The sequence below is a fragment of the Colletotrichum gloeosporioides genome, assembly GCF_011800055.1.
Source record: "Colletotrichum gloeosporioides strain Lc1 chromosome Unknown consensus_14, whole genome shotgun sequence".
Lineage (NCBI taxonomy): Eukaryota > Fungi > Ascomycota > Sordariomycetes > Glomerellales > Glomerellaceae > Colletotrichum > Colletotrichum gloeosporioides.
In genome coordinates this window covers 363237-381517 of record NW_025544659.1, presented here as the reverse complement: position 1 = coordinate 381517, position 18281 = coordinate 363237, and the positions used below count along the sequence as shown (strand labels likewise).

The following is an 18281-nucleotide window of genomic DNA, read 5'->3' as shown; positions in this document are numbered from 1 at the left end:
GGCAGCTACCAAGTCTTTTCTTCTCGGTCGGCTTTCTTCGGACTACACAGACGTCTTCCACAAGACCTCTGTTTGTTCTGCGAGGAGCTGTCCCAGTCGCGCATTGCCAGAACCGCCCGTGATCCGAGCCGAAGTCGTCAGCGAGCCGCCTCGACAACCACTACGAACCAGTCCAATGGGCCGACTTTGAGGACGTATCGACATGCCTACCACTCAGGTAACCCCTGCGGAAGATGTGCTTCTGCAGGGTATTGCCGATGCTCTCTTCAAAGCTCGCAAAGTCGTGGTCATAACCGGTGCCGGCATTAGCACCAATTCTGGCATACCTGTGAGCAACCCCAACTGCCACTGTTCCTCGATCTTTCTAACAATGTTCTAGGATTTTCGAAGCGAAAATGGATTGTACTCTCTGATTCAGGCTCAATTTGATGCCGCAAGCAGAGAAAATGCTCCGGGAGGCAGGCGTCTGTCATCATCTTCTGCATCGTCATGCTCAGACACCACCCAGGCAGAACGACCCATTAAGCGACAGAAGATTTCCTCCGAGGACTCGGCAATATGTATACCGAAGGAAGACATGCAAACAGACAACGCACACGCGACTGTAGGATCCGACGATGAGAGGCTGTGTTCTGCAGGAGAGGGGGCAGTAAACCTGATGCCCAGCCCTCCCAGTACCAGATCGAGGGCCAAGAAGGCATTGGAATTCACCAAACATGCCGTCAGCTGCCAGAGCACACCCGTTAAGCCACAGGGCGAGCTTCGACGTTCCAGGAGAGCGCAATCATTACCCCCGAGCCCACCACGAGATGCGGCGCCACCGCGAAGCTTTCCTTCGGCAGCCGAACTGCGAGCGCAGAGCCCTATCCGCACTTCATTGCGCGTCCGAGGGCGCTCCGCGAGCCCCGATCCCAGGCGGCGACCAAACGCGTACCAAACGAACTCCGCTGAATTGCGAAAGAGGTCCCTATTAACCTCTTCGCTGAATTCGATGCAAGCGGCCGACATTGAGTCTCCAAGCTTCGCCTCAAGCCCGTTGAGACCACGCCAAACCTGGCCCAATGACGAGTCTGAGGAAACTCTTCCCCCGGCGGCTTCGTCATTCAGGACTGACCTGATCGCCGCGCAACTCACTACACCTAGAACCACTAGATTCCGCTCCGATTTCAGCTCGCCTTTATCATCACCACCCCTAGGCTTCTCCTCATCACCCCTTTCATCTCCCCCAACGATTCTATCCGACCCATTCCAGGAGGCTTCTTCGTCGACGAGCCGGCAATCTTCCAGCACAGCAAGCAGTACGGCGTCTTCAGAAATCGACGAAACACCGCCATCTTCCAACCCGGCCAAGGCATTACCCAATATCAAAGGCAGGGACCTTTTCGACGCCTCCATCTGGGCTGACCCCCTACGAACTTCGGTGTTCTACACTTTCGCCACTACCTTACGACAAAAGGTCAAGGATGTGCAGCCTACAGCGTCTCATCACTTCATCGGCCATCTACGCAACCGGGGCAAGCTGGTCCGGTGCTACACGCAGAATATTGACCAGATCGAGGAGAAGGTGGGGCTTACGACCTCACTTCACGATGGACCTGGACACCGAGGTCGCTTTTCAAGAAAGTCGACGACACAAGTGCCGACTCCACCCACGCCACCCAGCCACGACGAAATTTCAAAGGACACTGGAAATTCCGGGGAAGTAAATACTGAGCCAGCTCAATCACAGACGAGTGAAGATGGGGAGGGGATTGAGCAAGCGTTGGCTCGTGGTCTGCCTGAGCAACAACCTCCACGACAGGAAAAGAAGTCCAGTGGCGTTGAATGTGTGTTCCTCCATGGATCTCTCGAGTCTCTGCGATGCTTCCTTTGCGGCAAAATATGTGACTGGGACGACGAAGGACGGGCACACGAAACCCTCTCTGGCCGTCAACCCGAATGTCCTTACTGTGTGGGTGCCACCGCGGCGAGGCAGGAGAGGGGCAAGAGAGCACTAGGCGTGGGCAAGCTGAGACCAGACATTGTCCTCTACGGCGAAGAGCATCCTAATGCCCACTTGATATCCCCAATTGTCACACATGACCTTGGACTCTGTCCTGATCTCCTTCTCATCCTTGGCACCTCGCTGAAGGTGCACGGGCTGAAGGTCCTGGTCAGAGAGTTTGCCAAGACCATTCACAACAGAGGCGGAAAGGTTGTTTTTGTCAACTTTACAAAGCCTCCTGAGAGTTCATGGGGTGATATCATCGACTATTGGGTGCAGTGGGATTGCGACGCTTGGGTGTCCAACCTGAAGGAAAGAATTCCATTGATGTGGCTTCCCCCAGGAACGAAGCTGCCAAAGAAAAAGAAGGAAGTCAACGACAAGGCCAAGAAGCGCCAGAACAATGCAGACGGGAAGACAGACGGGAAGACAAACCCGGATACAGCTGGGCCATGCGAAGAGGCTCCAGAACTTACAGCGGAGGCGGCCGTCAAGGCAGAGATGCCCGAAATACCGAAAAGCACCATCGAGACGACAGATCCAGCCGAAAAGCATCAGCCGCAAAACCAAGAGCAGGAGTTACAGACCACAGAGATCCAGGGGCCCGTGGACTGTCGAGGACCTGCAAACAGCTCAGTTAAGGTCGAGTCGACGCAGGACCAACAACCGCAGCAGAAGCCCCAGACTTCCCAAGATACCCCACCAAAGCCCTCGCCTCAACGCCCGATGGCAGTTCGAGATGACAAGACCAGCGCGGCCTACCTTACCTGGAAGATAAGAATGGAGCTTCACCGCATTTCTGGCATCGAGACCCCGTCCTCAACCGGCCCGGCACCTTCAAAAGTTACCAAGCCAAGAACGAAGCGGTCCAGGAAGTCCGCCCCAGCCGCGCTACCGGAGCCCTCACATCCTAACATTAATCCTGATGATGCGCAAGGCTCTCAGGAGGTGCCGGTCGAAACATTGGAGGACGCCCACAATCCGATCGCAACGAGTGGATTGACACGGAGCGAACTGGTTGTCGAGGATGTTGTCATGTCGGGAGTGGAGGTAAACTCCATGGTCGCGGCCGTCAAGCTGAATCCTAGAAAGAGGAAGCGGAAGACGATCGACGGCGTAGAGGTCTCCTTCACGGGCACACCCCGCTCAACATCAGCCAGGGCTCTCCCACGACCGACTCCAAAAGTGAAGGTCTCGCGAAGCAAGGACAAGCCGTTGGTGGTGTCGCCCAAGATTCTCTCCGACATTCAACGTGTGTCGACGGAGGATTCGGTGAAGCTTCCGCCTCTTCGTATGAGCCAGGTGCCGGAGGCGACACCATCGAAGCCACCCGCGATGGAACCTGTACATTCTCCTCCAGGACCTCTCACAGACATCTCGCCCAACTCGCAGAGTCGCGTAGCCCACAGAAGACGGACGATATCGGATCCATTCTATTTGAGCGACGTTCTTATCAATCAGCTGGTGCGGGCGCCTGGATGGACCGTCCCGCAATGCATACAGATCGAGGCACAGTCCCAGAAGGAGGCAGAGGCCGCCATGGTGTTGGAGGGACTGAAGAACTCGAGTGGCCAAGCATTTGTTGTGAGGGATCATTGATAATGACAGATGCTCAGCTAAGGCATCTCTTGCATGGATAGGAAAGCGTTGAATTATACCCCCATAGATAAATATCATTGCGCTCAGAGGCGCATCTCATGATAATGACGATCTTTTTTTCTTTACTGCTTGTAACCGCTTCCTCCCTCATCATGCCCGCCTTAACGGTGCGTTCTAAGATGCCCCGATCACGTAACACTAAACGAGCCACTCACATCAACCGGAACGCACCCCGAAGACGTCTATTAGGAACGAGCATCTACGAAACCGAAACCGATAATGTGTGTGTATGTAGCTGACAGGAACATGCACAGTGCTCGAGCCGGTCCATGCCGAGTCAGGTGGGCGCCGAGCTCTGATGTTGCTCTGTTCAAGTCTAGGCGCGCCTGGATGGGCCGTGGAAAGGGTCCAGTGTCGCACACCAAATTCCCGATGAGTGTCAACGGGGTTTGATAGGTCTTTGATTCAGGCACTTCAGCTCAGCCATGTGTTTGAGTGTCGGCATCAGCTCGAGGCAAGTTTGTCACTTTGATGTACTCGCCTTCTTGTGCCACCCAACGCGCGCGGGCGCGGGTGAGGGTGTGTGTTGCCGCCCAACCAACCTCCTGACGAAGGGCGCGCTAGACGAGTTCCAGCTCGTCTTCCAGCAACCTAGGCGCCAATAGTTTGCACGACGAAGTGCTGCTGGCGTCTTTCGCCACGTGTGGACATCCAACCAAGCGCGGTGATCCAGAAACTCGGGAGGCCCTAAGTTGACCCAAGAATTGTCTGGATCCTTGGCTCGTTCACCATCTCCAAAGATTTGCGTCTACGGGCACATCTGGCCAGACTGTTGACATATTCAGGGTCCCAGATTGGTAGTCATGATTTTCTATGACCGTGGAAAAGCCCTCTGTGTGTTCGATGCAGGAGAACGCCCGGACAACAGCAGAGATGGATCACGAGGGCTCATTGAATCCGGGAGACCACAGCGTTCATGAAATGCAATGAAATATTCTCGGAGACGAGATCAATTGTCCGTGGGATCGGAGATGCGGCTGAAACTTGGCGTGGAATCCTTGAATTTGCCATTGTGGTGAGACGAACTCGTGGGCCGAGGGTGCAGTAGCTTCAAGGCATGGTGACAGGATGCGTTCCCTGGACTGTATCGTCTGTGAGAGAGGTACCACTTCCCTTGACCTGGAGACGGCCACGACGACGGCGGCAGCATCGGGTCAGCTGAGAATTGAGGCACCACTTGAAGTGTTTTTTCGAGACTTTGATCGAACATCCGCCACGATCACGTAGATTCAACGATCAAGATGCCGAGCCTTGCATGAGTATGCTCATACACCGCCATGCCCGCCTGGCCACGACAATCTGCTATTCGCCAATGCAAGAGGAACACCATAGACGCCCCTTCACACTGGGCTCAGCCGCAGTGCTACTTATAAGCATCTCCAAGGACAAACGGAAGAAACGTCACTGGAGGGCGCAAAACCTGGGGAAAGATGTAGACCATAGCGTTAGAGTTGGCATGGACAGAAATCCGTGGTGAAGTTTTGTGATCTCGATATAAGCTTACTCGGGGAGAGATCGGCAGACAGGGCTGGATGTGAAGCAATCAAGGAGTCTGGAATAAGGCATTACGGCGGCAACGCAGGCGAAGGGGAGAGGCGGCTTTCGTTTGAAGAGAGCGTTGACACACGGAAGCGTTGGCTCTACCTACCTTAGCTTGGGCAGTGCGGGGCGCCTTTGGCTTCTCGACTGCCGTTTCCCCGCGTGACCAGCAGTCATAACCAGCCTAAGCAGTCTAACATAAACTTGCGAGCGAGAAAGGGGAGGCCGTTTGGAGATTCTGTTGTTGTTTCGGTCCCGTCGCCGTGGTGTTGTTGGCGTTCCGTGGTCCCGACGGTTGTTGGCTCCAATGTGGCGTGGGTGATGACGATCCCCGGTGCCCTCTTCCCTTACAGGGCCAGGGCCATGCAGCACAGGCCACTCCATGCTCGTTGCGCACCTCTCAGTTGATTGGCGCAGGGGGTGTTGCAGTGCGTGAACCTGGGGAAGTTGCCACCGTAGGGCGCCCTTAACTTTTGAGCCAACACCCCCGTCGCGACTTCCATTTCGTCCGAGTTCAATTTTTTAGGTTCCCCCCTGGCACCTGCGACTTCCGCGAACACCGGCAGGCAGAGGGCAGGCACCACCCTCAGAACCCAAGGAAGCTGCAATCGGGTCCTTCCTTCACCGAGAGTTCCGCCCTCACCTTCCTTCCAGGTTGCCTTAGGTAATGTGAAGGTCTTGAAGGTGAGGTGGAAGGAAGGACTTGGCTGCTTCCATCTGAGCAAGGAAGGGACGATCTTGATCGACACGGAAGAGATTCAATCCTCTCCCCTCGCGGCCACGGACCAGGCGTTCGTTCTTCCTGGTAACCCGACACCTTATTCAGACTGCTTGACTTCTTCTCTCCTGGCTTCGTTCAATCTTCAATCCACCTGCTTCAAGTACATGATTTTGAGCCGTTTCTCCTCCCACTTGACGGCTTCTCAAATCATTTTCCAAACCGGCGCTTGTCGGGAAATTCCCCTGCTCAAAGTCGCCCTTGAGACCGGCCCTTACTCGTTCTTCGTCTTCCGATGCGACCACCCGACTAAGACGCCCTCTAAGCTCTATTCCCCTTTCAGAACATGGCCTCTCTCTTTCGGGCAGTCCACCGCTGATTCAGACACATAGTCGGCCACTCGCAATCCACCCCCCATGTCTATAGTCACGCGCTACCTAGGTATCAATGGTGCTGCTGGAGCACACCCTCAAAGCCAAAGCTTTCTGCCTTTTCTGGTCAGAATCAAGAAACACAACCAGGAGCAGCCAAACGTCTCCGCTGGCAGACTGGCTGTGGGAGGGGCTGCTGCCTTTCCAAGCCAGCTACCTCATCACCATATCCAGAAGCCACTGCGGAGCATGTTCAGACGAGTCTGGGGTCAGACACTGCGCCCCGGACTTGCGTTACAGAAGACAAGCTCATGGAAACAAAGAACTTCGTCTCCTCTCCCGTTATTCAACGGTCGGGGCTTCGATCTCGCATCTCGCAACACTCGACTCCCGGAACTTGCGCCTCCCTATGTGCCTGACTTTGACAAAGAAACCCCGCGCGCCCACCAGATCTATCTGCCAAAACAAGCCTGGTTGAGCCATTGAAACGGCGCCTTCCGTCTGAATCTTCCTCTCTGCCATCGTGTCCCTGGCCTACTGTCGGAAACCAAACATACATCGCAGTCGTTGTATTGGTCGATCATGGCCCATATCCGGCCTTGGCTGGCATGCAGTAAGCCGCCTCAGACATGCAACTCCTGGCCACAACATGGCCTTTTAGTCCTTCTCACCGCACCTGCTGCGGCGCCCCCTCTCCGCCACGGAAATGCTTGTCCATCCGCCCGATGAAGCCTCCGTGGGGCTAACATCTTCATCCCCGGGCGTCTCCGCAAATTCACCGTCGTTCGCCATTGAATCTGTGCGGCCCGAGATGACCAGTGTGAGCAACAATGACGTTGTCTCCATCATTCTCCCGGCCAGCCGGAGCAACGACAAGAGCCCCTAGAATATGGCGGACACAAAAAACAATAGTCGTCACAGTTCGTGACGCTCCCTGAGAAGACGCTAATCAACACTTTGACTCAGGGCTGGTGCAGTTGGCTCTTAATCCGGGCCCGCGCGGAATAGCGCTTTGGCTTGTCGAGTAGTCCATCTGCCACCCAAATTACCGAAACTCGCCGCCTGGACGCTTCAGGAGACACGTTTGGTTGATCGAATTCTATTGTTGTGCCGCGCTTCAGACAGCACGTCAAAGCTTAAGCAACCACACGGGACTCGCGTTCTCTTTCTTTGTCGCCCAGCGAGCAATCCTGATCGTCCACTTTGCTTTGCGCCGTCAAGTATCAGCAAAGTTACTGTGCTTACAATACAATCCTTGAAAGTTTATTAGCGCGGTACTTGGGCGTTCGGTTCTGCGAAAGGGAGGCTAATTGTATTGCGTATGACAAGGGGTGAAGCCCCACGAGGCGTCGAAGCCCCTGCTTAGCGTTGACATAGCTGTATATGAAAAACAGGATCTAGCTACCTAAAAATAGCTCTACTAATATAGCTTAATATCTAATAAAGCCCCCCTATTACTCTATAACCTTCTTTAGCCTACTAGGTATTAAGTGTACTAACTTTAGTAGGTAGTCTGCTAGAATAGTAGCTTAAGCTACTAGTATTACTTCTTATAGTACTTTACTAGTTAGCCTTATAAGGTATTAGTAATTAATCTAGCGCTTTATCTATAACTAGATATATTTAATAGGGTTTAAGTTAGGAGATTAGGTAGGCTACTTAATAAGATAGGTAGTACTAAAGTTCTCTTATATCTAAGCCTTTATAATAGCAGTATTATAGTATAAAGTATTATCCTACTAAATAATAAATATATCAGTAAACTCCTAAAAAGACTTAAAGACTAGTAGTATATAGTGAATATATATAGCTAAAGTTATAATCCCCTACTTCTTATCCTAGATAATATTTAGGCCCTTATAGCTACCTATAAAGTAGCTTTAGAATATCTAGCTATAAGGCTTAGCCTATACCTTAGAGAAGGTATAATAATCCTCACTAAGTAGTAAAGTGATAAACTTCCTTATAGTAGCTATACTATTACACTAAGTCTTATTAGAGAAGATCTAATACTCCTAGTTAGCAGGTATAAAGTAGCCTTAGCGAAGGGTAAATTTAAAGTGTAATTAATAGTTTTTTTTAGGCAGGAAGATAGAGATAGGTTATAATACTTAACAAGCTCTAAGATTAATAAGGGTAAAGCGTAAGGTAGAGGCTAAATAAGCTATAAGGGCTAAGATATATTTACTAAGTTATAGCTAAGGTATAGTCTTATTACGAGGTGATTAAGCTAGGAACTCTCTTAGTAAATCCTTCTATAGGGTCCTAATAATAGCATAGTAGCTGCAGTTAGCATATTAAGGCTTAATATCATACTATAAAGCATATTATATTTACTATATTATTAACCTTATAGTAGTAGTAATCTCTTAAATACTAAAGCTAATAAAAAGGGAAAGAGAGTAAATAATAATATATTAATTATACGTAGTAGGAGGGCTATTAATAGTAGAGGGTAGTAGGCCTAGTAGTATAGCAATCTTATTAGTTAAAATAGTGCTAGCTAAGAGGGATAGTTAAAAAGGAGGGGTAAGGTATAAGGTAGCCTTATTATCAGTTAGGTTATACTCTAAGACGCTAGTATTAGAGCATAGGTTAAGGAAGTTAGTTATCTCTATTTTAATACTAAAGTCTTAGAAAAAAGATCACTTAAGTGAAGAGGGTATATATACTTAGCTGTTTAACTTAGGTAAGAGGGTGAGGAGCCTTAGTAGCTATAATAAGGTACTTAAAAGCCTTATTGTTATTATTATTAATAATAATAGGTTACTAATATATACTTATGCCTAAGGCCTTAAGTTTACCCTTAGTAATAAGAGATTAACAGGCTAAGGCTAGTAAGAGGCGCTTAGAGGGGCTAGGGGTACTAATCTTAATAGTGTTATTATCGCTCTTAATGTTAACCTTAAAGCCTATAACGTAGTCGTTAAGATCAATATTAAGGTCTTTAAGAAGGGTAGAGTAGGCGTTATTAACGTTAATAGATAGGCTAGGCGTTAGTAAGGCTAGCTAAAGGCTAGCTATATAGCGTAGCACCTCCTAGGGTAATTTTTAGGCTATCTTAAGGGGTAGAGTAGGGTTAAAGTAGGTAAGCAGGCAGGGTAGTTAGTAAGGGTAAAAAGTAGTAAAAAAAATAGTATTTTTAAGTGTTTAATACTATCTTAACAAAATAACAAAAAATTAAGCTCTTTTAAAGTAGAAAAAAAGGGAGGAGTGATTATGATGCTACTAAGTAGTCGTTACAGTAAGCTAATAGAAAAATTTGCTATAGAAGGGTGGTTTTTTTGATATAGAGATCGTAGAGATCGTAAGGGTAGTAGTGGTAGTGAGAGGAAAAAAGTACCTATAGGAGGCTAGTAGAGGCAGGGGGGGCCAAAAAGACGCTAACCTAGCCTAATCAGGCCTAGTGGCGGCTAGGCGTCGAGGTAGAGGGTGTAACAAACTTTCAAGGATCATATTGTACATGGCAGACACCTACCTAATGCATGGAAAGACCGGGGCGGCGCGAGGAGGAGCATCTGGCCTCCACGCCTGCCCAAGGTACGTGATGGATGCTACATGGAAGGGTACCTCGAAAGTACTTGCAGATTTGTGGATGTGCCGCCGTTCCATGTCATGGCCTCCGCCCGCGCAGGCGCCTCTAAAACTGCCTAGATTCGCCTTGTTTCTTAATGCGCCGAGTCCTCATATACCTTCATTTCTCTCTTTCTGTCCGTCGTTGGACCAGGCACATTACCGGTTGCCATCTCTCGTCTCGAACCCCCCGGCTGCCAGCTCAGCTTGCCGCTTACACGGCCTTCTCCTCCTGATTCGCCGCCTCGGAGCACACTCTGGCCCCCCTTCCAGCCTGCCGACAAGCCTCAATCTGCTGGTGCAGCGCTGCGTTTGCTGGCTCGGCAAATACCAACACAGGAAAGATTGCTCTCTGCGCTGAGCTGAAAATTAAAGGGTGGGCACCATTCCATGGTATTGGATCCTAGGAGTTGGCGTGGACTGACGGGTTTTCATAGACCAAGCTGGACGGCAGCCACTTCGCGGCAACAAGCCGGGATATATAGCAATGGTCAATCCTAATCGCTGGTCGTGGTCGGGAGCACCGCGAAAAACCCATGCCCGAGAGAATGCCGTTGCCAGCAATGAGCCTCTGATCCCACCCACCACCAATCCCGATTCGTGCGAGGGCAGCGTCCCAGCCGAGAAAAAGGTGCAGCCTGGCGCTGCGGGTGGTGTCTCATCGCGCCGGCTGTCTTACAATCGGTGGAGTTGGCGGCCAGATACAGCCATATCGGTGACCTTGGAGGACCAGCAAGAGAACGACTCGGAAAATAGGGAGCAGGGAGAAGACCAGGGCCAAGAAACACAGTCGGGAGCATCGAATGGTCGTCGGCTGTCGAAAATCAACAAAAAGCTGGATGCCGCCGCTCCCACCAAGCGACCACGACCGTTGTCTATGATAGCGCCTGCAAGCGCATCTTTCGGATCAGCGCCGTCTTATTCGCATTTTCAGCGCCAGCAACAGGCACAGCAACAGGAGACTGGAAGCCTGCCATCGCCCTCTCAACCGAGCCCCCTTACTACCCAGCACTCAACCGGTGTTAAGGAAGCCCTCGGCCGGTTTCTCACTCGGAAATTCAGCAAACGACAAATGAAGACACCGCAGCAACAACAGAGCGAAGCTGAGCGATTGCCCCCGCCATCCCAGTCTCAGCAGCAGCAATCATCAGGACCCATGCAATCCTCAATGCGACGTGGTCCCCAACTCCACAATCCCCAGAACACCCTCCGTGGAGGATCCCCTGCCAACCCTGCCACCCATGCCCAGACCCAAGCCCAGGGTCGCATCGAAAACGGTCGCATGGCTGCACCGCTGCCAGGGCTGGATGAGCAGCCCGAGTTGCAGGAGCAGCTGCCTCCTCCAACAGACATAGACTCCCGTGCCGCGCTTGCTACAGATGCAGCGACAAGTCTTGATCCCGGTGCTACGTCGTCACAAGCTCCCACGTCTTCGGCAGACGAGACAGGGATACTGGGCCGCCTCATGCGCCGGCGATTGGCCCCTAAGGACAAGGACGTCGAAAACAATAAGAAGCGGTCGCTTTCCACGAGCGTCGACAATACGAGCCGGTCTGCCGGAGCCGACCACGAGAACAGCAACTCGTCTGATCCGTTGACCAATACCAATGAGACCACGGACCAAGAAATGCAGGCACAGTCTATGCCATTATCCGCGTCCCACGCTTCGCAAAAGAAGCTAGACAGCACGACCAAGACACAGGAGGCCCAGACTGTCTCGGATGCCCGAAACCCATCGTCCTCGTCTGTCCCCCGTTTCCTACGACAGGTTGCAAAACCCCAGCAAGCGAAAGCCAGCCCGAACCAGGTTACTGGCGCCGTCACCCCACACAAGCACAACCCGCAGTCTCAGTCTTCCCAGGCTCAACACCAGCAGCACATGTCTTCCTCAACGCCATCTGCGCAACCCAAGCTGCGCGCGAAGCAGAGTTTCGGCAAGCGTTTCTGGTCTAGATCTGGGGCCAACGACTTTGGCGACGACAACGCAGCCAACGCCGATGTCGAAACACCTGCTCCCGCTCCGGTGTCTCGGCCGGTGTATGTGCCAAAGCATGCGGCATCAGACTTTTCGCGCACAACGTACCCGCCGCGCCAACATCGCCACAGCTTCTCTCTCGGCAACGGCGAGAATGGCGTTCGCCCTCTGGCCACAATTACTGCCGAAGCCTCGGAGGACGAGCCTCAACGTCAGGTCGCACTGGAGCAGAGAAATCGTACGCCGTCGGCCGAGAAGGCCGAGAAGGCCGAGAAGCGCAGGTCACGAGAGCTGTCGTCCTCTTCCAAGTTCGACGGACCATCTCCCCAGGAACTGCACCGCCGGCTTGAGATTGTAAAGAGCAGTGAAATTGAGGTTGTGACCACCAGAGAACCCACTGCTGTCGATCACCGGCCTCAACAGCATCAGCTGCTGCACAGCAACTCGAATGCCTCATCGGCAAATGGTAAAGGACCCGCGAAAGCGCAGCCTCCATCTCGTCCACGATCGTCTCAACGACACAGCTTCAACCTGGTTGCGGACCCTTACGCAAGAGATTTGACGCCTCCCAAGTCTGCGTCGCCAGTGGAAATGGAAGCCCCTTTCGATCCGCCAAGCCACGCGCCGCAGCAGACGGCAGAACCGACATCGCAAAAGGTTCCGAAGCACGCATCTCCACCACGACAGGCTACGCAGGACAAGACTTCACATGGCTGGTCTCAACACTCCAAAGAGCAGACCGAGGAGAAGCCTCGCAAGGAGATGACAGACTTCGAGCGATTCATCGCCGATGCTGAGGCTGCCGAGCGTGAACATCATGCACAGATGTGGCGCAACCTCGCCCGTCGCTCCGGCCATTACGGATACAGTGACAATACCTACAACCCGTACACGGCATACAGGCCCGATCCGGTCTCAACCAATCCAACCGCCGTAGCTAACACGAAAAAGAGCGGCAAGCGGGATAGTGCGTATTACTCGGTTGGAAAGCGGACGAGCATGATGACCACGGCTGCCGAGGACGAGCGCAACTTCATGTACGGACAGCCACTAGGCGACAACAGTGGCCTGAAGCACCAGGGAAGCATCTCCAAACGCATCGCCGATTACATCAAGCCATCCAAGTCGGGCCAAGAGACCGCCGAAGAGGACTGGATGGTAGGACGGGCAAATCGCAGGAGCGTGATTGCAGGCGTGGCAGAGGAGTGATGGATGAAGAAGGCTTAAACGACAGATATATGTCGTGGCCAAAATGAGTTACGATGAATGATGATTTGGAAGGCGTTATGGGGACGAGGGCGATGATATCCAAAGGTTAGATGATAAGTAGAGCATCTAGACAGACGTGCCTAACATACTATTTTCTTTTCTCCGCCTCATAATAATTTTTAAAACTGTCTGCCTTAGTCGCCACTCCAGCTCCCGTCGTTATTTTTGTCTTCTTTATTGCAATTATTATCCTTGGTGTCCTCATCGTCCTTCCTCGTCCTCCCCCTTCCTCGTCCTCCCCCTTCCTCGTCCTTCTTCATCGTCCTTCGTCGTCGTTGCTATTCGTGTTGCCCTTCTTTATCGCTGTTTATCACTGTACTTCTTTAGCACTCTTACCCGCCGTCATTCGTCGGTCTCTTTCACATCTTCCTGCTTGCTCTTTATCGCCCCTTATTTCTGTTGGCTGAGAGTGAATGCTTAAGTAGTACTATGACGTTTATGTTTGCATTTCACCTGAGGCAGCTGCGATAGCCTCACCTGCCACCCACTGGAATCTCACTGAGTTCGGATAATAGCGGCTTAGTCATCGCAGAAATCCGGACTCTGGAAGGGTTGGGGGCCGGGCAGGCACCTGTGGTAGCGTCACTCTAAGGTTCCTTCCAGGTAATAAAGATTGCGTAGGGCCCTTTTTGGCCTGATGTGGCCACTCACAGTGGCCCGTGGGGTAGGCGTGGTGGACCCTTGCACCTTCCATGTAGGCCTATTACAGGTGGAAGGTACCGGGGCAGTAGGGGCCTTCCCAATTCGCCATCGCGAAAAAGTACAGATAACCAGAAACCAGAAATCCTCTCGTTTCTCTACTCCATCACCAACCCCACCGCCGCCGCCGCCGTCCGACCTCGTCCCTCGTCGTCCCTCGTCGTCGTCCTCGTCCTTGCCGTCGTCGGGTGTCTCTTGTATCCGTCTTGTTCGATGCCCTCTATACACTAAATTGACACCGACCACGAGCTTTTGTTCCCTTTTCGCCTGACGTCTGGTCCTGCGCGTTGCGCTTTCGTTCACGATGGCGCCCCTCGTGGACAACAACCAGATCAAGCTGGCTGAGCTGTGGAAGCCGCTGCCAACGCACTTCCACGCCTATGTCTGGCCCTTTGCCATTATCTGGCCCATCTTTTTACGCTACTACCTCACCCAAGAACTGTACGAGAAGCACATCGCATCCGAGGAATGGACCTTTGTGTGGATCGGCACCATCGTCACCTTCCAGTCCCTCTTCTGGTTGAGCACCCACTGGAGCGTCAACCTCCAGGCCCTCTTCACCGCGACCCGCGCCAAGTCAATTGACGAGGCCGAGCTCATCAAGATCATTCCCGTCGCTAATGCCGGCTCTGCCGAGATCTGCAAGTTGGTTCGCGACAAGGTAAGACGCTACGCCCCGCGCCGTGTTGTATTCTCGTTGCAGTCGCTGACAGCTGCTCTTTTCGTAGGTCGGAGGCAAGATCAACACCTCTTTCCTTTTCCAGAAGCGACGCTTCATCTACGTTCCCGAAGAGAAGACCTTCCGAACCCTCACCTACGACATCGACCTCGAGCCCAAGCCCAAAATCGCACGCTACCAGCAGTCCAAGGGTATCACGACCCAGGAGGAGCTGACGAGGATCGAGGAGCACTATGGCCCCAACGCTTTCGATATTCCCGTACCTACCTTCACCGAGCTTTTCAAGGAGCACGCCGTCGCCCCCTTCTTCGTCTTCCAGATCTTCTGCGTCGGCTTGTGGATGCTCGATGAGTACTGGTACTATTCCCTCTTCACTCTTTTCATGCTCGTCGCCTTCGAGAGCACCGTCGTCTGGCAGCGTCAGCGGACGCTTAACGAGTTCCGTGGAATGAGCATCAAGCCTTACGATGTCTACGTCTACCGTCTGGGCAAGTGGACCGAGATCCAGAGTGACAAGCTTCTTCCCGGTGATCTGGTTTCCGTTGGCCGCACCAAGGAGGACAGCGGTGTTGCCTGCGATATGCTCCTTGTTGAAGGAACTGCCATTGTCAACGAGGCCATGCTTTCCGGCGAGAGTACTCCTCTCCTCAAGGAATCCATTCGGCTTCGACCTGCCGATGCTAACCTCGAGCCCGAAGCCCTGGACAAGAACGCTTTCCTCTGGGGTGGTACTAAGGTTCTTCAGATCACCCACGGCAACCCTGATGAGGAGAAGCCCAAGCTTGCCTCTGGCGTTCCTCCCCCTCCCGACAACGGCGCCATGGCCATCGTGCAGAAGACTGGTTTCGAGACTTCCCAGGGCAGCCTGGTTCGCACCATGATCTACTCAACCGAGCGCGTCTCTGCCAACAACGTTGAGGCTTTGTTCTTCATCTTGTTCCTGCTCATTTTCGCGATCGCCGCCTCCTGGTATGTCTGGGATGAGGGTGTTAAGAAGGACCGCAAGCGCTCCAAGCTTCTGCTCGACTGCGTCTTGATCGTCACTAGTGTCGTTCCTCCCGAGTTGCCCATGGAGCTTAGTCTGGCGGTCAACACGAGTTTGGCTGCTCTCGCCAAGTTCGCTATTTTCTGCACGGAGCCTTTCCGCATTCCCTACGCCGGACGTATTGATGTTGCTTGCTTTGACAAGACTGGTACTCTCACCGGCGAGGACCTTGTTGTTGAGGGTATTGCTGGTCTGGGCCTTGGACATTCGGGCACTAACACCCCTCGCGAGTCTGATGGCGCCCACTCCCACATGACTCCTGTCAACGAGATCGGTCTGGATACCACCTTGGTTCTCGCTACTGCGCACGCCCTTGTCAAGCTTGATGAGGGAGATGTTGTTGGTGACCCCATGGAAAAGGCTACTCTGACCTCTTTGGGATGGACTGTCGGCCGCAACGACACTCTCGCAAGCAAGCCCACTACTGCCGCTACTACTGGTGTCAGTGGAACTGTTCAGATCAAGCGTCGCTTTCAGTTCTCCTCGGCTCTCAAGAGACAGGCCTCGGTCGCTACCGTCAACGGTGCGGATAAGCAGGGCAACCGTATCCGTGGTACTTTCGTCGCTGTCAAGGGTGCCCCTGAGACCATCCAGAGAAGACTGACCACTGTTCCCGCTGACTACGAGGAGACCTTCAAGTACTTTACTCGCCGTGGTTCCCGTGTCCTCGCGCTTGCCTACAAGCAGCTTACCGTCGATAACGAGTTGGGAGCCAGCAAGATCAACGACCTGAAGCGTGAGAACGTCGAGTCTGGCCTTACCTTTGCTGGATTCTTGGTTCTTTCTTGCCCCTTGAAGGATGATGCCAAGCAGGCCGTGCAGATGCTCAACGAGAGCAGCCACCGCGTTGTTATGATTACCGGAGACAACCCGCTTACCGCTGTCTACGTCGCCAGAGACGTAGAGATTGTCGACCGCGATGTTTTGATTTTGGATGCCCCTGAGGACAACGCCGATGGCGATAAGCTCATCTGGCATAGCGTTGATGAGAAGATCAGCATCCCGGTTGACCCGTCCAAGCCCATCGACAAGAAGATCCTCGAGTCCTACGACCTCTGTGTCACAGGTTACGCCCTCGCCAAGTTCAAGGACCAAGTCGGCTGGTACGAGATTCTCCGCCATACCTGGGTCTATGCGCGTGTCTCTCCCAAGCAGAAGGAAGATATTCTGGTCGGCCTCCGCGACATGGGATACTACACTCTGATGGCTGGTGACGGAACCAACGACGTTGGCGCTCTCAAGCAGGCTCATATTGGTATCGCTCTTCTTAACGGCACTCCCGAGGACCTCACTCGTATTGCCGAGCATTCTCGCAACACGAAGATGAAGGAGATCTACCAGAAGCAGGTTGATCTCATGAAGCGCTTCAACCAACCGGCTCCTCCTGTTCCCGTCATGATTGCCCATCTTTACCCCCCTGGACCTAGCAACCCTCATTTCAGCAAGGCTGTCGAGCGCGAAGCTAAGAGGAAGAACGTCAGCCCCGAGGAGTGGATGAAGAGCAACGGCGTGTCCGCGATCGAGACCGTCACCTCTCCAGGTGCCCAGCAACTTTTGAACAACCAGGACCCCAAGGCTGCTCGTCAGGCTCAGGCTCAAGCGAAGGCCGCTAGCTTTGCCGATAAGATGACTTCCCAGATGATGGAGAGTGAGATGGGCGGAGACGATGAGCCTCCCACCCTCAAGCTCGGCGACGCTTCTGTGGCAGCTCCCTTCACCAGCAAGCTTCGTAACGTCATTGCCGTCCCCAACATCATCCGCCAGGGTCGCTGCACTCTCGTCGCAACCATCCAGACGTACAAGATTCTCGCCCTCAACTGCCTCATCAGCGCCTACAGTCTCAGTGTGCTCTACCTCGAGGGTATCAAGTTTGGTGATGGCCAGTACACTATCAGCGGTATCTTGATGAGTGTCTGCTTCCTGTCCATCTCTCGCGCCCGTGTCGTCGAGGGTCTATCCAAGGAGCGTCCTCAGCCCAACATCTTCAACTTCTACATCATCGGATCCATCCTGGGACAGTTTGCCGTTCACGTTGTAACCCTCATCTACATTGCCCGCTTCTGTGACAAGCTTGAGCCGTAAGTTTTCATGTCTTAATGTAGGAGAACAGTAACTAACAAAACGCAGCCGCTCCGGTGATGTTGACCTTGAGGCCGAGTTCGCTCCTAGTTTGTTGAACAGCGCTGTGTACCTTCTGCAGCTCATCCAGCAGATCAGCACCTTCGCCATCAACTACCAGGGACGCCCCTTCCGTGAGTCTCTTCGCGAGAACAAGGGTATGTTCTACGGCATTGTCGGTGTTTCGGCCCTGGCCTTCTCCTGCTCGATGGAGTTCATTCCCGAGATCAATGAGCAAATGAAGCTTGTGCCCTTCACTGAGGAGTTCAAGACCACCATGACCGGTGTTATGGTACTGGACTATGCCGCTTGCTGGATTATCGAGGTCGTCCTCAAGCGCCTCTTCTCCGACTACCGTCCCCGTGACATCGCTGCCCGCCGACCGGAGCAGCTAGAGCGGGAGAGAATCCGCAAGGAGGCGGAGCAGAAGAAGAAGGACGAGGAGGAGGAGCAGAAGCGCCTGGAGAAGGTGGCCGAGTTCGAGCGCAAGGTTGAGGAGCGCCGTCAACAACTCGAGGCCTGGAGACAAGGACGACGATAGATTACCTTAGATCACCAGCATTCCTCGCGTGTCGATTAGAAGAAAAAGGTGATGTCTAGATAGCGAGATGTATTGGACGTGTATGATAGGAAGATGGCATCAGCATATAAA

The 18281-nt window shown here is 52.9% G+C and overlaps 3 protein-coding genes across 3 annotated transcripts; all 3 read left to right on the top strand.

The window, feature by feature from the left end:
• Window positions 1-202: 202 nt before the first annotated feature.
• On the top strand, window positions 203-3583 carry GCG54_00014162 (NAD-dependent histone deacetylase HST3; the record flags this gene model as incomplete). The annotated part of the gene is made up of 2 exons (XM_045414003.1): window positions 203-328; window positions 380-3583. 2 exons carry the CDS (start codon window positions 203-205, stop codon window positions 3581-3583), a joined length of 3330 nt encoding a protein of 1109 aa, XP_045269107.1.
• Window positions 3584-10331: 6748 nt separating this feature from the next.
• GCG54_00014161 (uncharacterized protein) lies at window positions 10332-13028 on the top strand (the record flags this gene model as incomplete). The annotated part of the gene is made up of 1 exon (XM_045414002.1): window positions 10332-13028. One exon carries the CDS (start codon window positions 10332-10334, stop codon window positions 13026-13028), a length of 2697 nt encoding a protein of 898 aa, XP_045269106.1.
• Window positions 13029-14091: 1063 nt separating this feature from the next.
• GCG54_00014160 (Manganese-transporting ATPase 1) lies at window positions 14092-18170 on the top strand (the record flags this gene model as incomplete). Its single annotated transcript, XM_045414001.1, has 3 exons — window positions 14092-14448; window positions 14516-17589; window positions 17639-18170. 3 exons carry the CDS (start codon window positions 14092-14094, stop codon window positions 18168-18170), a joined length of 3963 nt encoding a protein of 1320 aa, XP_045269105.1.
• Between the last annotated feature and the right edge of the window lie 111 nt (window positions 18171-18281).